At 42.9% G+C, this 26,103-nt stretch overlaps 3 protein-coding genes across 6 annotated transcripts; 1 reads left to right on the forward strand and 2 right to left on the reverse strand.

Moving 5' to 3' along the window:
- The first annotated feature begins 59 nt into the window (after nt 1-59).
- LOC119545735 (abasic site processing protein HMCES) lies at nt 60-2,005 on the forward strand. Its single transcript, XM_037851557.1, has 3 exons — nt 60-209; nt 259-958; nt 1,019-2,005. The coding sequence occupies exons 1-3, from the start codon at nt 190-192 to the stop codon at nt 1,424-1,426; spliced, it is 1,128 nt and encodes a 375-aa protein (XP_037707485.1). The 5' UTR covers nt 60-189; the 3' UTR covers nt 1,427-2,005.
- On the reverse strand, nt 1,454-4,666 carry LOC119545732 (aryl hydrocarbon receptor nuclear translocator homolog). Of its 2 annotated transcripts, none has more exons than XM_037851552.1 (2): nt 4,530-4,666; nt 1,454-4,386 (listed from the first exon to the last, which is right to left on the reverse strand). In XM_037851552.1, exon 2 carries the CDS (start codon nt 4,332-4,334, stop codon nt 2,388-2,390), a length of 1,947 nt encoding a protein of 648 aa, XP_037707480.1. In that variant the 5' UTR covers nt 4,335-4,386; nt 4,530-4,666; the 3' UTR covers nt 1,454-2,387. The 2 variants fall into 2 exon arrangements, with proteins under 2 accessions (XP_037707480.1, XP_037707481.1); XM_037851553.1 differs by having other exon boundaries at nt 4,481-4,618.
- Nucleotides 4,667-5,201: 535 nt separating this feature from the next.
- On the reverse strand, nt 5,202-26,006 carry LOC119557564 (protein neuralized). 3 transcript variants are annotated; one of them, XM_037870369.1, is made up of 3 exons: nt 25,706-26,006; nt 6,978-8,719; nt 5,202-6,912 (listed from the first exon to the last, which is right to left on the reverse strand). In XM_037870369.1, exons 1-3 carry the CDS (start codon nt 25,728-25,730, stop codon nt 6,664-6,666), a joined length of 2,016 nt encoding a protein of 671 aa, XP_037726297.1. In that variant the 5' UTR covers nt 25,731-26,006; the 3' UTR covers nt 5,202-6,663. The 3 variants fall into 3 exon arrangements, with proteins under 3 accessions (XP_037726297.1, XP_037726280.1, XP_037726291.1); XM_037870352.1 differs by lacking the exon at nt 25,706-26,006 and adding an exon at nt 19,032-19,571; XM_037870363.1 differs by lacking the exon at nt 25,706-26,006 and adding an exon at nt 8,782-8,928.
- Between the last annotated feature and the right edge of the window lie 97 nt (nt 26,007-26,103).

Here is a 26,103-nt window from a genome sequence, read left to right on the forward strand (position 1 = left end):
GTACACAAGGTTTTCGGCATTTTAGTCTAACGGTACGGTCCCACGCGAATGGAGGAGGGTGTCCTCGCTAACTTATCGATAGTCCCAGCAGACACCTGTTATTCCATCCCTGGTAATGATTTAAAAACCAAAAAATATTCATTTGTTTACACTTATCGCTTAAAAATTAATTATTTATTTCTTTTACCAATGTGTGGCCGCACTTGCCTGTATGTAGATTGGTTATACTATTTAAAACAATATTAACCGCCTTTTTAGAACCCTAGATCCGGATGAAGTTTTGTGTGCCTGTAAATATCCCAAGAAAACCATAAAAAAGGAGCCGGAATCCAAAGACGATGATAAAGTTAAGGATGAGGAAGGGTCTGACCTGGAGACTCCCGAGTGGCGGGCGGAATTCAACCTGGGAAGGCGCTATCAGGCCTCCTATAACATAGCGCCCACCGACATTACACCCGTAATAGTGTCCGCAGCTCACTTCTCGGATTCCGAGGATCAGAGATGCGCCCGCGTGGTCATGCCCATGATGTGGGGCATGATTCCCTTCTGGCACAAGGGCGACTACCGGCGACACGGTCTCACAACCAACAATTGCCGGCTAGAGCACCTGATGGACTCCAAACTCTATCGAGGTCCCTTCAAACGTGGCCAGCGCTGTGTGGTTATCTGCGAGGGATTCTACGAGTGGCAGACGGCTGGTCCGGCAAAGAAGCCTTCAGAGCGAGAGGCTTACCTGGTATTTGTACCTCAGGCGGGCGACGCCGTGATCTACGACAAGAGCACCTGGTCGCCCCAGGATGTGAAGCTGTTGCGGATGGCCGGCCTCTTTGACGTCTGGGAGGACGAGAGCGGCGACAAAATGTACAGCTACAGCATCATCACCTTCCAGTCCAGCAAAATCATGTCCTGGATGCACTACCGCATGCCCGCGATCCTCGAAACCGAGCAGCAGATGAATGTGAGTCCAAGATCCCTTCTGTGATCCAACAATAATTTAAATTTAATTCTTATCTCCTAGGATTGGCTGGACTTTAAGCGAGTAAGCGATGCTGAGGCCTTGGCCACTTTGCGTCCGGCCACCGAGCTCAAGTGGCATCGAGTGGCCAAGGTGGTGAACAATTCGCGGAACAAAAGCGAAGAGTGCAACAAGCCCATCGAGTTGGCCGCCAAACCTGCAAAACCACCGATGAACAAAACGATGATGGCCTGGCTGAATGTCCGCAAGAAGCGGGAAGAACAAGAAAAGAGTGATCCCAGCGATATTGAGAAACAGGAAGCAGGGGGCGGCAGCAAGCGCAGGACCTCCTCTGATGGTTCCACCGTCGACAGTCCAGCTAAGACGCCCAGGTTTGGGGACTTCAAGAGCACAGCTCTCCAGCAGAGTGGCGGCAGCAGTGACAGCGAGGTGAAATCGGCAGAAGGATAAGCACCACAGATCCCCAAACTTCCATAGTTGTAGTACATTAAGTTTATTTTTATTAAAAACCGAAATATTTGTTCTCAATACCCAAAGTTCTAAGCATTGTCATCGTTGTGGTGGCTTAATTACAGAAGTTGGGGCTTAGCGACTAAAAGATTGTTTAAAATTTGTTTCTTGACGTGAGCTTAATTAACTAATTTTATGTTTGAACTTGTCGTAATCAAATGATCTTGTTTTGTGTGTGCGATATAATTTTGAGCGCCACTGTATTGAGCTTGAAAGTTTTCGTTGTCGCTGCATAAATTGCATTAAGAACAAAAAGAAAAGCTGCACATGAAGCATTTGTGTGTATATATAGTATGAATTGCTCATAACTTTTGATTGCATTGGCGAAAAATGAGCAAAAAATATGGGGAAATTGGGTCAATGTTATGGATTGTTCGCGGGAAAAGGTTTAAGTGGTGCACTTGTGTTGCTTACAACTATAAATTTGTTGTATATTAGTCTACGAATTGTATATTTATATATGTATACGTTGCATGAACTTTGAAATGCTTGATGAGAAATACAAAAGAATACTCTGCACAAGGCGTGTCACACGTGAACTTAATCCTATAGAATCGATGAGAAAGTTTAGAATTCATAGGCTATACAGCGATGTATATGTATATTCCCTTTTACGTTTGAACAAACGTAAGACTTTAATTGTAAATACTTTTGCACGGCCAATGAGCGGGTTAAATGGAGGCGGGAGGAGGAAGTGAAGACGTAGCACACAAAAATAAAGATATCAGAGTCGTGTACGTGACTACCGCTATGTACTTAAAATGCTATTTACGAGATTACAATTTGCATGCGTTTGGCTGAACTATTTCAACAATGTAAGATGGATTGCACTTGAAAAGTGGTTAAGAGAGAGACACAGATTAAGAGGGGACGGGAAATGGGAATCGAGAGGTGATCGGGATTACTCAAACGGCGTGCTGAACATGTTGATGTTCAGATCCTCAAACGTGGTCGGCGCACTGTGGTCCAGCATCTGCAGCATATCCGAGAACTCCTGACCCTGCGGCTGTCCTGCTCCGGCCGGGCCTCCGGGATGAGCGTGTGGATGGTGCGGATGCGCCGTTGGATGTGGCGGATGTGGGTGTCCTCCAGCCTGCTGCCAATCCCACATTCCCGGTGCATTAGGCGGTGGTGGTGGCGGACCCGGCTGATATGCTCCTGGCTGCGGTTGCTGGCGATTGCCGTTTCCGGCACTCAGTTGGGTATAGGTAGGACCACTCGGTGACCTGGCTGGACTCGTCTGCTGGTACTGATAGCCCTCGGTCACCGGCTGCTGCTGCTGTTGTTGTTGCTGTGGACGCAGCGCAGCCCAGGAGTTGGGTGCCACCGGTGTGGGCGAGGTGCCCGATTTGGGTATCTTGGCCAGCGGCGAGGGTCCTCCAGCGCTGTACGGTGAATGTGTGGTGTCATAGGTATAGCCCACTGGTGTGGTTTGCGCTGATCCAGGGCGCTGTTGCTGCTGTTGTTGTTGCTGCTGCTGCTGTTGGGGCGTCGGAGCCTGCATGGCCAGCATGTGTGTCTGATACATGCCATCGTTGGTAGCACTGCCCACTGGGGTTAGCTCCCGGCGGGCGTAGTCCACTCCCGGTGCAGCCTGCACATAAACATGTTGCTCCTGCTGCTGTTGTTGTTGCACTTGCTCGGGCGTATGAGCAGCCGCGGCATCCAAGGGAGCACCATGCATGGTCTTTCCCGAACTGTTGGTGCACACAATGTACTCCACCTCGTCGGTGTAGGGATTCAGAAAGGCATATGCCTGTGTGCGCAGCCAGACGTACTCGGAGTTCTTAGCCCTAGCTCTGTACAAGAGCGAGAACATCTGTCCCTTTTGCTTGAGCACCTGATCGAAGCTCTCCTTCATGTGGCTCTGGTCCTCGGGATGAAAGAAATCGTAGCAGATCTTGCCCAACAGTTCAGTGGGCGTATAACCCAATATGTTCAATACCCGCTGATCCACAAACGTAAACTTGCCGTCCATGGCGTGACGTGTGATAAACTCGCTCTGATTATTCGAACCACTCATGTCGTTGGCCGCCGTGGAGGTGACCTGCAGTCGTCCGATTGCCACTAGGCAGCAGTGCGAGCTCATGTCGTCCACGTCGCGCTCCATGTGCATGTTGGGGAACATATCGGTGGGCGGCCAGTTCTTGATGTAGCCCGTGCAGTGGACCACGGCGTAGTTGGTGCCATCCCGCGAGGGTCCCAGTGAGTTCCGCTGCTTTAGGCGATTCAAATGGCCAGAGACCATGGACTCGGGGTTCACATTTCCCACCCGCATGCGGCAAATGAATCCGCGACGGGCTCCCATGCTCAGCCGCATGCTGGACTGGTGGCCCTCCTTTTTAACCGTGCCCGACTTGAGATCCAGGATGCGGCCGGCATTCTGCGACTCCTGCGTGGACAGTTGCTCGCGAATCTTTTCGCGATCATCGGGATGAATGTGCTCGTACAGGCTGGTGCCGTACCAATCGCTTTGGGTGTAGTTGAGCACGGGAGTCACCGAGTCGGAGACATAGATGACCCTGCCCGAATCGCAGGAGACCACGAACAGGAAGCCATCGGCAGCCTCCAGGATGAGGTGTTTCAGCTCCTGGTCGGTGAGAAAGGACGGTTTGTAGGTGCCGTCGCTGCTGGTGTTCCCAGTGCCGCGCAGAGCCTTCATGTGGGCCACCGCCATACGGAGGATGGTCAGCTTGTCCGGCTTTCGGGCCAGGGCACTGCATGTGGGCACCATGTCCGAGAGCTCGGTGATGTAGGCCGTCATCTTGTTGCGGCGACGTCGCTCAATCTCGCAGTGGTTCTCGCGGCTAGCGAACCGCTCCTTGTCCTGTATGTTCGCCTCGTCCATGCTTGGAATGCGTAATTAGAAAACGTTCGTCGTAATTTGGGTCGCCTGTGCTCTGTGGAAAAAGGTTCGTGGAATCGAAGGGGGCGGGGGCGTGGAAGGGGTCGGGGTTAGTATTTTGTCTACGTCGTGCGAGTGTGTGTACTTGCTTGCTGCCCAGAAAGCTGCTATTCCCCCGCTTTTTCGCCACCTACTTACAGTTGGAGGGGACGCGCGGATACTCCGGTTATCCAGACACTTTTGTTGGGCTGGTTTTATGCGCCTTTTACCATTTATAGTACTTTTCCCTACACGATAAAATTTCTGTTTACTGCGCGAAGTAGATGATAAATCGATATTTTTTGAATAAAAATAAATATTTATACCGTGATATTTTGTCATCGATATATCGAGCGACAGTAAACGTAAGTGTCAGGCAAACGTAAGAGCCACGTAAGTGTCAGTATAAGAGGGAGATAGCAGCAACGTAGTGAAGTGTGAAAGTAGAGGTGTGAAGTTCTAGCGCGAAGTGTGACCCTGGCGGAGCTATGAACTAAGTGGCATCCTTAAAACCAGATGACCGTTACATTTTTGAAAAATAGTAGTACCAATTGTCTTTATAGCGGGTCAAAAGTTTCCATTGGCCATTTAATTTCAACATTTTTCTAATATGTAACTCGCAAGATTTCGCTTCAAAATTAATTTTGCCGATCCGCAGCTAAGTACATTTTTTATCAAACTTTGATGTAAAATGCCACGATGCCATTAACATTTATAAATGCGTTTTTCTGCTTAAACATTTATTTGGAAAATAAATTTGGCAAAAAACCCAATATTATTCCATTTAATTTTCTTGGTAACACCGAAATCCGAAAATAAAACCAACGGCCATTCTGATATTGTTGTCAGTATTTAATGGTATTACAGCATTGCGTTTTCTTACATATATCAAATATAATTTCATAAATACATTTAAATGTTTAGTCATAACTAGGCGCAGTATCGTAGATTTACGAACTATGATTCTTTAAAAAATTAAAAGTTAATTATTAGTAGTGGCAATAACATGTCTTCATTTACTCCTATCTGGATTCATTCTTATAACAAAAATAGTAAGCTTGCGCTCCATTTCGCATTTTTCTTTGTGTTCTTTGCTTATTACATTTTTTTTCAGTTTTAATACAATCTTAGGTAAAGTTTTATCCGCTTTTCTTGTCCTTCATGTTTGATCTGCTTGGTATTGTTAATTAATTATTGGCAATTTTCTAACTGCATGGTTGATTTAGATGGGCGTTCCATTTTCAATATTTCATTCAAGCTGTTGGTACAACATACAAGTCTTTTGTTCTATGTTTATAGTTAAATATAATTAAGTCTGCTTTAAAATACGTGCACTACTTAGGTGTAATTTAAAATGCGGCTTCATTAAAATTGCTTAGCGTGCTTAATACGTCTTCTGTGTGGTGTCTTTGTTGGATGAAGTCCGGTCTAGATGAAACTTCAGCATAATTCGTTGACTAGAAATTAACTTAAGTACTTAGGGCTAGACTAAAATTAGATTTTAACACGCTTTTGCAATTTTCTATTTTGGTTTTCGTGCATAAGTATTCATCTGATCAATCTTTGTTCAATATTTTGTGCTGCAGATATATTTGAGTTGTGTCGATTTTCCATTTCCTCGTTGGAAATTAGTCAATAATTGCTTTTTCTATTTTACTGCCAAATTAAGGTCGTTCGTAGTTGCTGCAAGCTTAAACATAACTTTTCAAATTCGTTAACAATTTTATTTTGCCTCTTAAAACATTTAGCACCAAAATGATTATTCGCCAAATAAAGAATCATAAATATTTGCTTGTTAATTTTGCACATCGTTTGGAATTTAGACATAGAGAAAAACTAAGTAAATTTGCAACAACTTTCAATCAATTCAAATTTAAATTCAAAATACAATTAACTCCTATACAATACTTTGGTTTTACAGTATACGCCACGCCTGGGTGCGTTGTTTAAGGTTTGAAAAAAATTGAAAAACGAAGAAATCTCGATTGGATTGAACAATACATAGTGTTTGGCTCTTAGGCGCACTTACTTATAACATCACAAAAAATTTTAACATACATGTAGATGGTAGGGGATAAATTAGGTGACAGTTTCGTATCCTAAACTAGCTGTGTAAACTCATCTCATCTTTAGTCTGCAAAAATAGTGCCTATCTCTCCAATATTAGTATCTTTGCGCTCCATTGCGTTCAAAATGCAACAACTTGTGTGTGGTGTAGTGTGGTATGATTTGTAGCTTTAGTAGGTTTGATTGCGAGTAAAAGTTGCTTGGCTAGGAAACGGCTGCGCCCCTTCTACGTGGTGTAGGTGCGAATGACGTCCCGGATGACCGCCCGGCAGAGTGGGCACTGACCGCCGCCCACTCCCCGCCACTGCTCGATGGCGCAGTCGTAGCACATGCACATGTGTCCGCACATGTACAGCACCGAGTCGATGGGGTTCTCGTAGCAGATGGTGCACTCGGCACTCGAATCGGTACTCTGCTGGTCGCTCAGGCTGTCCTTCCACTTGTTGGCCGCATTATTTGTGCTATTGGCAATGGGCTGCAATGGAAAAAGGGGGTGACTATTAGTATAAAGTCGGCTTTGGCCATAGTTTAGAATCTCACCTCAATGTACTGGCTGCTGGTTGTGCTGATGAGGGTGCCGCTGGAGCAGGCTCCGGCCAAGACACCGCTGGAGGTCACCGTGGCCGTGGGCCTGGCCGTCAGCTGTCCGTTGATATCGTGTGAGCTGCTGGCCGGTGGCAGATTCACCACCAGTACGGTTCCCCCACCATTCGGCTGGATCTGGAGAATGTCTCCGTTGGAGGGCATGCTGATCATGCGGCTGCCATTGACTCCGCCAGCCGAGGCCAGGGTGCTCGTACTCTGGGCCACGCTCAGCTGGGAGGGATGATGCATTAGCTTGGCAGTGGCTCCGGCATTCAGACTGCTCATCGACTCGGTCATGGGCAGCATGCGGGACGTGGAGGCAGCGTTGCAGGCGGACGAGCTGCTGGCATTCACATTCACCTGTGGCTGCGACGGATACGCCACCATGTTGGGCAGCTGCTGGCGGAACATCCTCAGCGACTGAGTCGAGCCGTAGACATCCAGGAAGGCCCACAGCTGGAGGGACTGATCCACATGCATCACCACCACAGCGGGTCCGTTGTTCTTGCTGATGCTCACCTCGCCGTTGGGCGCCACAAAGAAGGCAATCTCATCGCCGCGCTGAGGAGCAGCCGCTATATCCTTGCTAACCACCCAGTATTCGGGGCGATCCAGTAGGAAATCCGAGTCATTGGGCAGATCGTTGGGCTGCAGCATGGCAGGATTGCAAGAGGTCAGGCCCAGGGCCAAGGCACCCACGTACATCTGCTCCGTTTTCAAGACCTGCACGATCAGCTTCTCGCCAATGCGAATGGGTCGGGCAGTGAACACATAGCCCTGGCAAAAGTCCGATTCCGTGCGGGAAGCCACAAAGCGATCCTGAGAGAGTCGCACATTCCGGCCCTTGGTGTTGTGGAAGGGTACGGGGATCAGTCGGCCATTGGCATTGTACCGCAGGGGAGGCAGTCCGTTGGCCAGGTCGTGGGCTATGGCCGCCTGCTCCACACTGGCCACGCTTCCACCGTTTCCCGCCAGGTGCAGCGACTGCAGTGACGGCATCACATGGCGCTCCAGGTCGTGCTCGATGGCCCCCGTGTGTCCTGGCAGGGATCTCCTCGACTGCTGATGTGGGTGATGGGGATTCAGGGCTGAGGAGGCGTTAGCAGTCGGCTGGGCCATCTGCTGTTGTTGGGCGGGCACTGCGGCCATTGGCATCGCCGCTGGCTGCTGCTGGTACATGTAAATGCGGGAATCCAGGAACTCAATGCCCGTGCAATTGCCATAAATATCGATCACCGTCCACAGCAGACTCCTCGTATCGATGCCCGACAGTATCACACCCTTCTCCTCGTTGTTGATTCCATATATCACATCGCCAGCTCCATTGACATAGTAGTAGAGGATGTTGTCCTTCTCGCAGTACTGCTCATGCAGAGCCTTGGCCCAGAAGCCAGGCCTGTTGGTCAAATCCGGGCAGGCGTACTTGGGCAGCGTCCCCTCCAGCGTAACAGGATCGTTGCTGGTGAAACCGAAGCGAATGCCGCCATTCCAGTTGTTCGAGATCTCCGCGAACTTCACGCAGATCCGTTCGTTGATGCGAACCGGACGGGCGGAGAAGGTGATCGCTCGGCAGAAGCTCTCGAAGCGACGAGCCAGGGTTCCGTCCCTCGAAATCCGGATGTTGTCGCCATGAACGGTGTGGAATTGCAGCGGGGGCAGGTTGTTGGGACCAGGACAGGAAGAAGGCGAGCGGCGAACTAAAATGGTAAAGGAAAATATTTTAGTTAGTTGTGATTTTAATTCGAATGTTCTCACAAACCCCCTATTAAATTGCACAGATTATATATAAGTTTTCTGTACAATTCCTCAAACATTTTCCAAGTCACATAATACATCGCGTTCAACAAAATGACCGAACTCCCACAATACATTTATCTATTAGTTACATCTTATGCCACATTGTTTTAAAATCTCAACGCCAGCTACCCCGTATCGGATTACGCATCTCGAATGAAATATCTATGTGTAGCTCCAGGTAGCCGAATTTTCAACCATGTGCTAGCGATCGAATTACGCAGAAGCCCGAAATGATCTTCCTGGGTGAGTCAATAACCCCCATCCCAAGACCCAAATTTAGTTGGTTTTCAAGCATAAGGCACGTGACTGGATGGAAGACTATTGAACTATTCAATTTCTGGGGATCCGCTGTATTCTGAAAATGCCCTGACAAAATCGATCAACAGGCTAAAGGATTTACCATGGTAATCGTCAGCTGCTGGCCCTTTTTCTTGGAAAATCAAAGACACAAGCGTGTGAAGTAAAATAATTAAAAAGAAAATATTGGTATAGGTTAGGCGGTTCTTGAAGATTGTTTAAATGTATTTGGTTTGTTTTACACTAACTGTTTCTATTCTTGGTAAATGTACAACAGTTTATAAAACATTTAAGGCAACCCGGCTTTTTGTAAATTCCTTGCAATTATTTAAAGAAGCACTTCGATGACAGACAAAGTCTTGGGGAATCCTTAAAATATATTCCCGAAATTGGCATAATTATTGCACCTTGCAAATCCACATACATCAGCAGCTGCTGACAATTACCGCATGAGACGGTACAATGAAAAAAGCCTATAACCAATCCATATGGCCCTATAAATAATTACTCAAGGAGGAGTCTTAGGATGGCGACAGGTTTCTGCTCAGGCCGCTGGAATGCCCAACATCAGACGATTCCGGCGGCATGCCAACAGTTGCGATGAAAAAGCATAAGCCCAGTTTATAAGAAAGAAACCCATGGCGAAGGACCTGCAGCAGATGAGGTCGATGTTGATGGTGATTACCATGTTGATATGTGGCGCGTGGCACTGGAGATCAATGTGTTTGCTTTGGAGCGGCATGTGGCAGCTGTCCTTTTTCCCTTTTTCTTGATTCCCTATGGCTTGGTCTTTGTATGCCGGGGAAGAAATAGGAAGGTCAGAAGAAAGCAGCTGTACGACGGGAACAGGTAGTAAAACAACCCCTAAAGAGCGCAAAGCGTCTGTCCCCGTTTTTCGAGGGTAGTTTTCAACATTTTCGATCGCACAGGGGTTGCTGCAGTTCCACAGTCTGCAGCTGTTCAAATTTCGAAAAAATAAAAAGAAAGGAAAAAATACTGTACAAGACAGATACAAGATACAAATGCCTGGGTATCTGCAAGATGCCCTGGCCCTGGGACACTATCTTTGGGGTTGAAATTTAATCCTAAGCCAGGGCCAATGACTTGCACACGAAATCTGTACTGTCTGCTTCCCGAAAAATCCAATCCTCAAGTGCTTCCGCTGCAGGAAGTGGAAAGGGAGCACCAGCTTCCGGTGGCTCCCATTCTGGAGGAAGAAGAGCGGCTTGGGGGACTCGGAAGGGAAGAGGAGGAGGTGCAGGAGAAGGAGAGTGAGAAGAAAGCCGGGCCTGAAGACTGCCATCCATCCATATTTATGAATTGACCGCGACGAGGAAGTAGGAAATCACGTACTACGCACATACGTGTATTGGATTGGGCCTATTAGCTGCAGGATGTTGTCGTCTCACTAGCCTGGCCAACTGGCGACGCCTACTTTTTATCGGCCCAGACAGTCGTCAGTCAATGGATGGATGGAATTGCAGCGGCGAGTACAAGTATTCGCTGGCATCGATGAATGAAATACGCGCCTCGCTTTTTTTCCTTGAACTCCCAATCGAAACGGTGCTTGAGAGACGCGTCGATACTTTCAATTAGCCTGACCACAATTAATTAAGTGCAACGATTGTCTCCGCTCGAGGCTCTAATGATGATCTCCGCCCCATGATAACTAATTGTATTAAATATATAAACGACAGACTGTTGTTGGGAAAGTTGGGAAGAAAACAATGGCAAGGAAACTATATTAAAATAACCATAGTTAGCTAGTCTACAATTGTTATTATGTAATTACAATTGGCGGGAAAATAGATAGGAAATTATTAAACTCTCTCAAGTATAAAAAGCGTCAAAAGAATACTTTTTTATGCCAGAGAATACTCGAAATTCGATTCATTTGTATTTAATAATTTCGTAGAAAGATAGGAAAACTATTTGAGAACTAAATTTCTTTATACAGAGATTTAGCAATCAATGAAGTTGTATATATATTTTGGAATAACCATCGCCATTTCCCAGGCCCACTGATCATCATCGCCCTATTGCTGAGATCTGAGGTCTAATTTCGCCATAATTTGGCCAACTAACATCGGGAGACACAGCAGCGAAAGATGCAACAAGATCACCCCTAATTTCCATCCCAAATCTAAACCGCACGGACATTAACAAACTTTTAAAAACGAATATACTTCAAAACAACACAAACCTACAACAGAAAGCATCCCCTTGGTACCAAGCCATTAACCCAGAGATGATAAGCATCAACAACTACGCCAAAAACACACAACTTTGCAGCTTGCCAAGGAAAGAAATTACCAAGATCATTAGGCTTCGGCTAGGACACACAAAACTGACACACGAATACCGATTCTCCCAGCCAATAAACAGCCAATGCCGATTCTGCACCACAGACGCCATATCGATCTCACATATCCTCAACGACTGCACCGCATTTCAAACACATAGACCTAGTAACTCAAATATAAAACTATCTGATCTCTTAATTAACCCTTCATATGAAAATATCCAGCAAATTCTTAACTTTCTCAAATCAGCTAACCTACTTCAACTCATTTAAATTGTTAATCTCCTTCTCTTCCCACCCATATGTAAAATTCTAGTTATTAAGTAAACCTGTAAATACAATTTAGTCCGGCCGAAAGTCTTAGCAACTATGGCCGATTCCTCCCTGTACCTTAAGTTTTAAACTTTTGGCAACAGAGTACAATAAATAAATAACATCGGGAGATGAAAAGTTCAGACTTTCGGTGGTCATGATGCGTTTGGAGTTTGCCGCTCTGCCGAAAAGGTTCCCAAACGCGGTTTCTCGAGCGGAGAAAACGAAGCATCCCCATCACCATCCCAATCCCAGCATCCGATCGACTGCAAACGATCTGGCTGCAGTTGCAGGCAAATTTTCGTAGTTTGCCAAAATGGAAAACCTGATTTACCGTTCGGCGCGGATCGGCGACGTCTTTTCGGATTCGCCACCAGCGAGCGGAGCAAAACATTTCCCACGCTGAGCACTGGGCAAAAATCAAACACAAACACAGTAGAGACAATTCCCACGACTCCAAATTTGTATATATAGGAGATATATAGTAAATTTGCGGCTGCCGAACATTGGAAAACCTGTAACAAGCCTCGGTGATTGCGAGAAGAGAGTGCGGAGTTCGGAGTTCGGATCTTCCCGAATCTTTGGAGAACTGGAGAAGCTGAAGCTGCAGCTGAGCCAATCGAGCGGGTGGAAAATGTGAAAATCATGCAGGTGTCATAAAACAAAACCCCTCGCGTAGAGAAAAAAGGAAATCAAAACCAGTGTGGCAATCTGCGATTGTGCGGCCATCGTTAGGCGAAATCATTTTAACGATCCGATGAAGATCTCCAAACATTCAAAATCCCATTGAGTTGGTATAACGTCATTAGATTTCGATTGGCACTCGTGAGTTCAGTTGAGCTCAGTTGAGTTTACGATCATTAAAGGCAGATTACGTTGATGTCTGTATGAAGGCTTACAAGGGGATCCAAAGTTGAGCTGGGCTTTAGTGTAATGATCGGTTCTAACAAATCACTTAAAAAGCATTAATTCGGTAGCATTAAAACTGAGGGATAGGACAATAGGACTCTTAAAAGATAAATCTTTCTAGGCATTTCTCAGGTAATCAACTTATTTCTGAGTTTTACAAGAGATTCAGTACAATTACAAATCAGAAACATTGCCTTAACAAGCTATTGTCGTCACCCCCTGCCACCCGCTTGAACTCCCTCATTTTCACCGATTGAGGTCACAGGTCACGTGCTGCTCCGCCCCCTGGGTTGTTTCTGTTCTTCTTAGCCCACGTGCATGAGTCACGGGACGTGTGCGGACAATTAACACGCCTGAGGCCGTTTAATTGCACCGGAAATGTCCCATAAAAGCCGGGGCTTTCAAAGGGGGGAAAGATTGCGAGGGCAAATGCCGGCTTGGCCTGAGTGGATCAATGGATCATTTACAAATTGTATCAATTGGTCAACCATTTGGCATAAATTATCGGCATTTTGCAGGGCGGCAATCAGTTAGCGTGAGTGGGTGAATGAGTCGGATTGAGTTGGACTTAAGCTTTTGACTTCCACGGGCTTGTCAATGGATCGACCCACGCCGATAAATAACTTATAAGCGTATCTGGCCACTCCACATAGTATCTTTTTATTTTCATTTTCAACAATTCAGTGAAATTAGTTGAGGAAACAGCGTGTGGGTCGTTCGTTAGTTAGTTAGAGGCTTTGATTGTGGGCAGAAAAGTCAGGCGTTGGTCGGAGCTTAAGATCTGAACAAGTGTCTCTCTCGAATGGCTTGTAAAACAATTCTCACAGCAATAAAAGCAATGCTAAATTCTTGTCTTAAATATACTCAAACGAAGCTAATGAATGTTAATTAATCGCTCACAAACAAACAATTTGCGTGGGGCAGGAAAATATGAGTGTTTTTTGGGGTTTTGGAAAACTTTACGGCAAAAGGGAGAAGTGAAATTCGAATTTTGATACTGTAATATTATATTTTTAGTTTTTTATATTGGTTGTTTAAAATGATATCCTCATAATATCTTCTCTTAACCTTATTGCCCCTCAATTTTCCAGTTTTTAGCTTGCTTTACAGCTAAATCCACTTAGTAAGATTCGACTGAATTGGAAAGCCCCATTGACTAGATGCGAAAACCACTTCCGTTCTGCTCGAACCGCTGACCAGTGCAGCGGAAATTGCACTGCAATCCACTGGAGAGGAACTCTCTCTCTCTTCTGGTATGGATTCCCCACCGGTTTTGCCCCTTCTGGTAACTCTAGAAGCTCTAGCAACAATGGACACAGCATAGACTCTGCAAATATAATAAAAATAATTACACAACGGAAAAGGGGCCGACTGCCGGCGGTGGCGGCGTTGACAGCGATGAAACCAGAGGTCAAACTATGCCAAGTTGTTGCAACCAGTTGTTATTGTGTCTGAGCAGCTTTTCCTCTTCCCAAGTACATTGCACTTTTCATGCGATTAAGCGAAATCTGATACCGCGCACGGTTTATAAAGAAAAAATCAAAGCAATCACAGCAGCAGCGAGTTTAAAAATAACATCAATTTAGGTCTTTACAATAATCACTAACTAGAGATATAAACTGACTTGCTAAACTGGAAAATAAAGATAAGAAAGCCTAATAACCCAAAGTGAATGAGATATTTCCTCAATAATGATAAAGAAAAAAGTGAGTAATCAATGAAAGTTCATCAGAAAATTCCCAGCCAAACTTGTGATAAGTAAACCTACTTGTTTAGGGACGTCCCTACTGGGTAAACAAAGTTTTTCCCCGTGAAAAAATAAGTTTGCACTTGCATTTTCCTTAAAGTACACAAAAAGAAGCCCCTAAAGAGCAACAGTTCCACCTTACATGTTTATCACACCTTCTAAATGCATAGGTTCAATGACTCCCAATGACTTTTCTCCCTGCTCAACATAAATTTTCAGCCTTTCCACACACACAAATTAGTTATAAACACCCGGATGAGGCGCAGAGCTCCCCTCCTAATATAATTAGCCGCCGAAAGGGAGAGATATAGAAAAGTATATGGGGAGTTCGGAAAGGGTGGGTGGCCAAATCAAATTTACATGTTTATTTTTACAAGTCTACAAAAACCAACTCTGCGGAATGGGAGCACCTCTCTATCGGTGCACATTATATATGTATATATATATAAAACATCTATGGTTGGGTTTTTTATTTGGGCGCTGAAGCATGCAAGAGGCCCCAGCCAAGAAGAACCGAACTTGTTCAGCTCCGAATAGACATAAATCCGATCTAAATATACACGCAGACATAAGGAAGCAGAGGAAACATAAAACACACAATAAACTACATTGTAAAGACAAAGTCTAGGGATATTATACCAAAATAAAGTCAAATATGTCAAACAAAATTTTAATACAACTTTCTATTTAAACCAAACTTAATTATTTAGGAAGCAATTATTGCGAGTTCCAATTACAGCACTGTACATACATTCGAGAGCCAGATACGATATGACCGGCTTTCTTCCGCTTTGTTTTGTTGCGCTTTGTAGGCTTGCTGTTTATCGAAGCGTTGCAATTACTGCAAAGGGCCAGTGAAGAGGTCCAGATAGATGTATGTATATAAGAAAACACTATATATAACGTTGATAGTTACTCCCATACAGCTTGCATTTCCTCGCACTTGACTGCACAAGACACCCCGCGATTCCCCTAGTCTAAAAACTGGAAACTCTTTTGTGTAATTAAATCACTCGAGCGTTGAGGGGGAGCCAACAATAACAGCCATAAGTTGTACTGAGTGGAATGGAATGGACGTGAAGAGTCGTCTTTTGATAGAAACACATCATTATTACATTATAACATTGTAATTACAAAGGCTGACGGCAGCCATTCAAGTGTTTTTGGGGTCTGAATTCGATAGTTTTTGATGCCACCGGTTGCATTGTTATCGTCTAATAGCCCATTAATATTTAGGGTTATAGCAAATCCATGCAAATTTCCTATATTTTAGCATATTAAATACCCCGAACAGCTGCAAAGCTGAACCAAATCTAGTTCTAATTCGTCCCAAAATAGGTGTACATATTAATTACATTAAAGTTCTGCTCGAAGTTCGAACCGCAAGCGTTAAAGGCCCGAACCCGAATTTTAAAAAACCCGATCTGACCAAGTTTTCGGCGATGGATAGCCAAACAGCTGCTGGTGGACACAGGCATAGATTAAAGGCCCGTAGGTGTTCGAACCAAGTAGAAACCAACGGTGATTTATGCCTAGCAACCAACAACCCGCCCGCTTTTTTAACCCGTCTGGAAAACACGCCCTCCCATAAGGCGTTCAAAATTGACCCAAAGATGCCTTTGGATATCTTTCCATCTTACTTTGCGTGAGTTAATTGCAGCTGCTTTTTGAACCAGGTATGTTTGGCTATATTATATATCGTATCTGGAGGTATTTCTACCTGTAGCTACCTGGATTGAGCCTTTTGTCTTGCGCCAGTTGCAACACCCTGCGGCGAAGCGTTTTTATCTAGTTTATCTGTATCTATGGGGTGGTATGCGTTGTTATCTCTCGGCCCAGACAAAATGTTAACAATTTTGTACTACATTTGGGTCATGAGGAAAATTAATGGTTTACAGTGGTTGCTCTAATGTTTATTAATCAACTTTATTTTAAACTTATTAAAGAGATGGTCTTTAACTATAGTACATGATGTTATGGGGGAAATTTAAAGCAATAACTTAAGGCGCAACAAGTGATTTATCTAAATATCTCTGATTTCCAATATCCACTGTACTCGTCCACAAAGGGACCAGCTTAGTTCAATAACTGATAAACAGAAGATGTGGGAAGCATTTAAGTATGTCGCTAGATAACTTTGATTTAAAAAAAGAGCACCGCAAAGATCTTTGTGTATATCCCCAACCTCTGTAACTATTTTTACAGTCAAACCCAATCAGTTTTCAACTACACTTGCAGAGATAAACTTTTTTATTTGGCACAGACCGTTATCAATCGGGCAAAATTATCAATAAGAAATGGCAATGCTTCATATCAGCTTTAACAATTATAAAAACATTTTTAAGTTTGGTGCAAGTATAATGACCATTGGATGGATGACACATCGAGATGACCTCATAAGGGGGAGAAAAATAACAGAAAAAGTACGCAAATAGGGATTATCGCAGCAGATGTTGGAGTATGTTTTCATATGAACATCCGTGCTTTTGTATATATGTACTACAAAATAAAAGTAACGGGAAAGGAATGAAAAATATGTGTTTTTATCGAAACAGGAAGTACGTAATGCACCCGTGAAGATTACTAAACTTTATTGAATCATATTTTGGAATTTCCAAAAATAGGTCTTTAACCCTAGAAGCTCAAGATGTTTTTGTTGATCGCCACTGTATTTTTGAATAGGCCAACTAGCTGTGGGGGTGTGTTTTATCTATTAATTTATTTGTTATTTACTTTTGGCCAACAGGCGAAGGTCGAGCGACAATATCTCCAATAATCAGTGGCTCAAAGACGAGTTGGCAGCGCTCAATTGCAAACACACGCACAGCCGGCCGAACAAACCATTTCGAAAAGTAAACCGTGAGAAGCTAAGTAAAAGCCAAGAGCAGATAAACTTTTTAGCCAAAGCAAACGTGGCATGCCAACACACAACACACACAACTTCGGCAACAACAACAACAAGCTTCAAAATGTAATAGAAAATGCAGGTAAAAAAGCAAAAGCAGCTGACGCCGAAAAACAACAACAAAGTAATTTCATTGATTACCGATAGGCAACGCACGTTCAAATCAAACGGACTGGAAGTCGCCGCATAAAACATAAACCATCCCGAGCTTAAACGCTCAGCTCGAACTTCAAAGCCACACCTCTTCCTCTTTTCTCTTCTACCCCTTTTCGCTTGCTCCTATTTCTTCTTTTTCTTCTCCTGCCATGGATCGTTTTTTTGCTGTTTTTGTTTTTACCTTTGTTTTTGCTTTTGCCGATGGCGGCAACGGCGCTTCGCGTACAATTCCCAGTAAAAGCAACAACAAATGCTGAATGAGGCAGATGCAAACACAGTGGAGGTGAGACAAATAGAACCAGGTAAATACAGTACCCAATGTACATTTAGTGAAAAGTGGGAAATGCATTTGTGTATGTATTTTTGCTCAATATGTTACCATTTTTTTTTTTAGAATTATTTCAAAGTTAAATTCATATTTTCTAAGAAAAGCAACTGCTATCAATGTGAACTCCAATATCTGTAGGAGGCAAGTACAAACAACAAAAAAGAAGTAGGAGAAGCTTAGCCTATGCGTCATTGGCTTTGCGTTGTTTTTGCTTCGACTGTTTTGACCAAAAAAAAAGAGAGCAATGAAGCCGAGAATGCAATTGAGCCGAAGCCAAAAAGAGTGAGTTGTTGTTGTGTTACCTCCCTACTTCTTTTTGCTCAGCTGCTTGCAACCAAAACAAAAACAAAAGCGGCAACGAAATTCCCCAGCCCAGATAATCGTTATGATAAACATAATCACTCCTTGGGAAAATTGCTTTCGATGGTATTCTTCCTTCATTTCGAGATCCCCCGATCTTCTCGATCAATTTGTGGTTACTTGGGTGCGATTGAAAAATGCAGTTTTCGAGAACTGACATTTCCGGCGAATAACCCGGGTCGAGGTTGAATTCCGCCGAAGAAGCCTTGAGAGAATTTCACATTAAAGTTTTTTTTTGGGCCGTTTCTGCGTCTATTTAGACAGAAAAAAAACTATTACTCTTACAATAGCAAACTGAGCGTGCTGTCTCAAGCATTTAGTCATTAGCTTTTTGTTTTAAACAATCACAAACTTTTTCGTTTTTTGCCTTTATCTTTCTTTATTTGTTATTGTTCTTGAGACGCAAAATGCTAATGTATGCATAAATGTTTGCGGCTGGGCTGTGCTTTTCGCTTATTTATCTTTGCCGCTTTAATTAACTGAATGAATGAATGAGCGATAGGTCAGACCACATGCTAATATTATGTGGGAATCGCTGGAGATAAAAGCAGAGTTCCCCAGATCAATGAATTATGTATTTAAAGCGTTTTCGCACGATGTAATTAGGTTTAATATAAGGGTTTAATGGTGGGATATCACGAAGGAAATTAGTATCGTTGTCTCAAAACTGTTAGGTTCCTATTTTATAATTTTAGGCTTAAAACCGAAGTCCTACTACTGAAATGTTTGTTTAATTCCTAGAAAAATGTATTCAGTTTCTTGGAAGCCGCACTCTAGAACAGCATATCGTACATTTTGAAGAAGGTACCGCAGATTCTAGCATTTCTAAGTATCCAAATCCCTCTTTTTAGCCAAACTGATCCAATTCCTAGCCTTGTACTAAAGCGAGTACTAACCCAATCCAAAGCGCTTCTTGATCTTCTTGAGCAAGTGCATCTTCTTCTTGCTGGAGAGCTTGTCCTTGGTGCTCATGAGCAGCTCGTTGGACTCCAGGGCCAGGACCTGGGCGGCCTGTTGGGCGGGGGAGGGCATGGCGTTGTGGAGCTGTTGCATCTGTTGCAAATGCTGCAAGTGCTGCTGGTTCTGGTGGTGCTGCTGCTGCGGATGGAGGTTCAGGTGCGGGTGGCTGCCCTGCATATAGTTGGCTGGTATATCCGATAGACCCATGATGATGGCTTTCTTGGCCTTTGAAATGGTATCAAACGAACTAAATTGAACACGCGAAATGCTAACGAAAATCCACAAGCTGCTTGCGTATTTTATTTGGCATTAATTTTAACGTAAAGTTCTTCGAATTTGGTGTTGTCCGTTAAAACATTTTGAATTTTGTTGGTTGTTTGTCTGCGCAACGGGAACAAACGGAACGAAACGAAACGAAACACAGAAACCGACGACGACAACTCAACTCCCGAGCCAACCTTTCGCTGCGTTTTTTTTTCAACAAATAAACGGTGCTCGGTCTTTTATAGCTTCGCACCAGCTCGAGTTCTCTCCCACGACGCCGACGTCGCTGCCGCTGCTCAGCTGGAGAGTGGTTCCCAGCGATGGCGTTCTGATATTCTGCCGACAGATCTGGCTATTTAATTTTGGGTTCTACGGGACTAGTTTTAAGTTTTATTTAAGATACCAAGGTATATTATTTCATTTTCTTTATGGTTGGGTTTATTTGGTCTGTTATTTACTGTTTCTCCTATTGAAAATTTGATTTTTATCGTACAAAAACTACCTTTTTTTAATCTAAAATTGCTTGTGTTTGTTTTAATTTTAATGTTTAAAGTTGTAAAAACAGAACATGTGAAAATACATTTGATTATTAGACATTTTCACCTTATACCTCTTAAAATGTGTTAAAATAACTATTATAATATTATGTTTCCGGTTCGACAAACTATTTTTTTAAGAATTTAATTTTTTTTTTTAGCTAGTTTTCCTATTAATATGTAGATCTGTCTATTTAAAGTCTAAGGGCTGTCAACACTGGGCGTCCCGCAAGGAACGAGAGAGCTAACAGATAGGCCAAGAGAGCTAGGTTTGAGACGCCACCACTCTCTCTCTCTTTGTTACTCTCTGGCAGCTGTTTCTTATTTACTATGGTTTCGCTTTGTGCCTGCCATTCGCGTGTATTGAACCTCCCTTATAATTTACCTTTATGCCTCTAACTCTGCACCTTGATCGAGGATTCCTCCCCTTCTTCTCCTGCTGTTGCTTCGCCTGTTATTTTTGTTGCTGCTCTAGGCCTGCATTTGGATTTTTGGTCAAACTGCTCTGATCTCTACTAACTGTTATTCTCCTCACCTATCCGTGCAAGTCCGTTGTGTGTGTGTAGTTCAGCCAGGTTCAAAGCAATTCTTTCTTTTTCGCAGGGGTTACAAGGTCTGGCTCATATAACTGGCAAACTATTTAAATTGCCCTAATGCTTTTGATCGTGAACTTTGCGGGCCAAGTAAGTGTGTATCAAAGTTTCTGGTACTAGACCCATGTGTGGTTTCTTGGTTCTCACCTGAAAAATATTTGGAATTCTCAAATAAGTTCCAAGGGCTGGGTTAAATCAATTCTAGGTAAAAGAAAGTTTCTTTGAAATATATTTTATATATTTTTTGTATTATCACAAATCTGTTCTTATTTCTGTTTCTTATTTCCCTCTTTTAGTGGAATAAAGGTTCCGCAAAGCGTTGGTAATCTTTTATATCATTCCCTTTACAGGGATACGTTTAAATAATTAATGATCCGATCCAGAGAACATGCCTATGATCTTGGAGAAATGCTTTTGTGGTCTCATTTGTTAAGCTTTGGGTTTTGTGGTGAGCAGGATAGCCGCCGTCTGGCGTCTGATCATCCTTTATCCTTTATGGATGCCACGCTGCCATTGATGGAGGAATGATAATTGCGCCGAGTGCTCCTCATCCTCGTCCTCGTTCTCGTCCTTTTTGTCCTGCATCGGCAGACGGAACCAGACAGACCTCACAGCAGATGCAATTTTCAAGATCGGAAGGGATCAAGACGGGCCAGAAACCATTTAAATTTTGATATTAAAGTGGAAATGCATATTCAGCATCCTGGCAGCAGGCGTGCGTCCTGGAAATACATCTGCTGCTGCTTACCCGATTTCCCCCTCCTGATCGCTCGGTTTGCGAAAATGCAAAAAAGGTCGAAGAAGGTGATGTTGGCCAAACAGGAACCGGCAAACATCGAGCAGCGAACAACCCCAAAATTGTCAAAGAATACAGTGAATATAGTTTAACTGACACAGAGTTCCAGAAAAATTGTGAAGGAATACGTTATTATACGATTTTAAGAGATCAATAACTCTAGTATACGAAATATTTATAAGTTGAGTTTAAAGAACTAAACTAAAGTAATCCTTATATGTAATAAAATAGTATAAAAAAGTGTACACCTAAAAATTTTTCCTGTATTGGTTTGTATTTTAGTATAGTTTTGGATACTGGGAACTTTTTAATACAAAAAGTAGGTCTACGGATCATAATTACGAACTATAACATTTAAAAGCCCCTTTGACTAAGATCACATTCTAATGTAAGTTACCTAAATGTATTTATACACTTATATGTTTCCTACATCGATATCCACTGTACCCAACTTGAACACCAACGAAAGGTGTCCATATGCGTTTGCAGTTGGAAAAGGACCTGAAAAAGGGTTTGCTCTACTGTAGCTTGTATCCCCTCGCGGCCCTTGCCTTCGGTTCCGTTCTGTTTGTTTGCCAATTCCAGGTGTAAATTCATAGCAAAAGCGACAGATACGGGTAGAAAGGGATTTTAAAAGAGGAGAAAGAGGAAGCCAGCCGACCACGCGCCAGGTTAAAAATGGAGAATAAAAGGGACGTGCGCCAGTTGCCTTGGCTGATAAGGATGCTCTACTTCATCGGATCGGTTCGAACTCCTTTTACGATTATTTATTTTTATATATTCATATTTTGCCAGCAGACAGCTGCGGCTTCCATTTGCATTTGTCGCCTTGATGGGGGAGATATCTGCAGTTTGTTTTTTGTCTCTTTGCTCCCCTTAAAGTACATAGTTTGTGGTTAAATTTAGAATTTGGCACATGTGCCCCCACAAGTACCGCAGTACAGTGCAATTTTTATCTTTCCAGTTCGGTCTCCCACGAACATCTGGCGTAAGAATACAAGTATGTCGCTCATTTTCGCTCGTCTTCGTTTTGGGATCGCTGGTTTCTCCTAAGGCCCGCATTTACCTTGGCCTCACAATAGTTTTTCTTTTTTTCGGTCATTGTTTCGAGAATGTCACAGCGATTTACTATTCAGACAGTTCCTTAACCCAAGATCCCTGCTGATATTCGAAATAGTCGTCTATGGAGAATTGACCTGGGCAGGCGTTTAATGAAAATGCCAAATGATAATTTTGCACGGCAAGTGAGCAGATCCGAAGGATTGTAGTTCGTCTTTAAAGGGAAACACGTAAAAGAATCGGGGTTGCGACTGTGCATTTCTACACATCTCTCAGGAACTCGAATTATAATACATACCGCATATCAGCCAAAGACATTTCTTTTGAATCTTTCTAAAAACGTTTTATCACTAACAGCTTTTGGAATTTTTGATTTATAGAAGTTCCACCATAAAAGATAAGAAAATCACACCGGTTCATATGGCCTAATAAAATGTGTATGATAAAAATGCGAGTTAAACAAATGGTCGCTTTGTCGAATTTCAATACACATATCCATGAATTTCTTATCACAACTACCTCCATTATGATCGAGCAAATGTTTTCGGACTACCTTCACCTTGGAGAACTAATAGATAAATGTAGATATGAGACATTTACGGCAATAATTAAATCGTTCTCAATCAATTGAATAAAATCTTAATTAAATGGTATATATACATATAGCCAGACCGAATTCCAGAAATAATTTAAATACAGGAACTAGCTCAAGTGGGCCAAAGATAAGTGTGAGGAAATATATTGGTAATTATCAGAAACTTTTAGACGATTTATTTAATGAAAAAGAAGCAGCGCAAGTAAGTAAACGAAAAGATATAAGCAATTGGCAGCTGTCGGAATGAAGACAGCTGAGAATTCCTCGGCTCTCCACATCGATCGCCGATAGCCGATAAATATACACATAATTAAGTAAAAACTGTAGCAAATGCCAATGTTTAATTAGAAAACGACATATGCAAACGGGTCACAGGCGGAAAGAAGGGAAAATAAAAGGGAAAGGACTTCAGACAGGCCAAGGAAAAAGGAGCTGTGCAAGGAGCAGTTGTGGAGTTTCGTATGTATAAAGCCGAACTAATCCAGCGGACACAAAGGAGAATTGAGGAGAACAGAACCCAAAATCGAATTGCGCAAGTACTTGAGAAAACCGAGCAATGGAGGAGGAGATGGCATACAATTTGTATGTATTTCCAACCTCCAGGAATCGGGGTTATTGTAAACGTTTCAGGAAACTCATATTTATAAGGAGATAAATATAACATGTTTGGGATGATAGTATATAGATCCAAGAAATGGATTATCATACCAATCGGAAACTTCTCCTAGCCTTCATAAGAAGAAACTTATTACATCGCAAAAGAAAACCTTCCTTTTGAAATATTTTAATACAATGGTAATGCAACCTCTGATTCGAAACCCAACTAACAGAACATCTCTCTTAAGGGATCCTGACTTATTTAGAGTAACTCCTCCACTTTTTTTGGGATACCTGCGACAGCAGTTGGCTTCATCCCGAAACTCTGATCAAGATCTAACAAAAGGAAATCGGGGATGCATTTGGCAACTGCAACTTCAACTTCCACATCCACTTCCCATTTCCGCATCCTCATGTGCGTACGCTAATCAAATATCAACATCGGCGAGGAATAACCGCCAATGCAACACATGCGAGGGAAACTGCGATCCGTTAGAGAAATAATACATTTTCTGTTGGCCAAATGTTTGCCTTTTCTGGGGGTTTCGGCTTTCACAGTTTTCATATTGCAGTTTTTTCCCGCCTGTAAAATGGAAAAACTCCCCTGTCCCAAGAAAAATGAGAGATCTCCTCCTTGCAGATACCTTTACGGATACTTCGATGCAAACAGGACATTTGGCAAGTCATAGAGAGAAGGTCCTGGCGGGTTTTCGGCCCACAGCATGTGTCTTTGTCTCAGGGTCAGGGAGTTACGGCTCGGTTATCCTACCTGAACCGAGCGCCTATTGGGGTTTACTTTTTCTCTCCTCCGCCTTTGTGCGATCCTTCGTCCTTTCTTGCGCCCGTTTTGTGAGAAATCATTGCCATAAACTCTATAATTTATTGTCTACAGCTGCACGGGCATCTTGGCCCTAATCGAAGCTGATTCGATTTGATAGAGGCCCTCAGATGACGATGTGGCAAGCAGGTAAGTTCAACCCTGCAACCCCCGTTAAATACACCTGTAAAGGTAATATGACCATTACGTTAAAGTTCGCGCCGGGATTTGGGTCGGGATTTTTTCTTTTCTCTTTTTTGTATTTTTTACCACCTTAGTTTTTTGACTTTTGGATAACCTAAGCTGCTTACGAGTTTGATGTCCCTATAAGGCGGGTTCGGAATAATTGTTTAATTGTAATGGAGGACTATGATATTTTTAGAATGAAAACTAAACATTTATTTATGTACATCGTACATAAGCGATCATTTTAATTTTTTTTTAAATTATGCTGCACTCAAAAAACCTATACCCATATCCATGTACATGTACTGGTAATATCCTACAGATCGATTTCCATCGATTTATTTATACGTGCACACTTCCCAGTGCTTATATGGATTTCGCAGAGGGAATCAATGCTTTCGAAACAAAATAATGTGATGGTTTTGTGGTGTCATTTATGAAAAACGCTTCGAGATTATATCGGTTTTTGGATTGCAGAGATTTAAGTGAAAGTGAAATGGAAAAACTTTGTTATTAAAACATTAAAGGTGACTTTCCCAAAGATATGTAAAGAAAATAACATAATGTTTAAAACCTTATTTATAAAAAGCCAACTTAAAAACCCGACAAATTTTATAAAAACCGTTAGATAACCTACAGGAGACTTTGAGAACGTTGTACTTCCTACTTTGAGATTTAAAGATAGCTATTTTATTGTAGATATATGCGGCGCGGAATAGTTCTGAACGTCAGGATAAGATTGGTAAATTTTTTAAAAGTTCCGAAAGGCAAATGTTTCATTTTACTACTTTATTTATCTGTTTTACTGATAGAGGCTTTTCAAATACAAAAGGTATATCAGGTTGGTTTCACACCTGTATAATTTTGACGACTTACAGAACTATCGGCACGAGCACGAGCCGGCGAGTGTCATCGCCAAGGGGAAACAGCTGTTCGGCAAACATGTGAGTGTGTTGGTGGTGGGAAGGTCGCAAACCTTATTGGAATGCCCATAGTTTTTGATTCATGATCAGGACGAGAGCTTATAACTGCCATGCTGAATACTATAGCTTAATGTTATTATTAATTACTCCCGTTTCACAAGTACCCAACCATTTACCCCACGACCAATCGAGTTTGGACCTCTTCATATGTCATTTTACCGAAATTAAAGCCTTGATCACTTACCTATTTTACCAGCCGACTGACCCATTGCTTATTAAAAATCACAAATGTGTGTTTCGCTTTCCGAAAGGCACAAGAAACAACAGCAACAAAGGCCACAACAACTAGGACACACACAACTTCTTTGGCATTGAATTTTCACGTGGGCGCAGCCCTCGGAAACTCTCGCTATTGAGTACTCCGTAAATCGATCATGTGCTATTCGTGGGCTAGCTCACTTCCGGAATCATAGGCGTTAATTGCGATGCAATTTAAAGCTTTGTTTAATTGTTATTCGGATGGAGCTGCCGGTTGCAAGGGCTTTTTTCAGTGTGACCGCGGGGACGTTAAAACGGCACAGCAAAAAATACCACTGGGCTAAGGGATAAGAATAATTAACCGCCCAATAGTTTTAAAAATAA

Source organism: Drosophila subpulchrella, chromosome 3R (assembly GCF_014743375.2).
Source record: "Drosophila subpulchrella strain 33 F10 #4 breed RU33 chromosome 3R, RU_Dsub_v1.1 Primary Assembly, whole genome shotgun sequence".
NCBI classification, from domain to species: domain Eukaryota; kingdom Metazoa; phylum Arthropoda; class Insecta; order Diptera; family Drosophilidae; genus Drosophila; species Drosophila subpulchrella.

Excerpts from the sequence above, each read along its gene's own strand:
- LOC119545735 (XM_037851557.1), top strand. The coding sequence starts at position 190 with ATGTGTGGCCGCACTTGCCT. Across the intron at positions 210-258 it reads ATGTGTGGCCGCACTTGCCT|AACCCTAGATCCGGATGAAG; the intron begins GTATGTAGATTG and ends CCGCCTTTTTAG. Across the intron at positions 959-1,018 it reads AAACCGAGCAGCAGATGAAT|GATTGGCTGGACTTTAAGCG; the intron begins GTGAGTCCAAGA and ends CTTATCTCCTAG.
- LOC119545732 (XM_037851552.1), bottom strand. The coding sequence starts at position 4,334 with ATGGACGAGGCGAACATACAGGACAAGGAGCGGTTCGCTAGCCGCGAG.
- LOC119557564 (XM_037870352.1), bottom strand. The coding sequence starts at position 19,302 with ATGGGTCTATCGGATATACCAGCCAACTATATGCAGGGCAGCCACCCG. Across the intron at positions 8,720-19,031 it reads CAAGAAGCGCTTTGGATTGG|TTCGCCGCTCGCCTTCTTCC; the intron begins GTTAGTACTCGC and ends TTACCATTTTAG. Across the intron at positions 6,913-6,977 it reads CCAGCAGCCAGTACATTGAG|CCCATTGCCAATAGCACAAA; the intron begins GTGAGATTCTAA and ends TTTCCATTGCAG.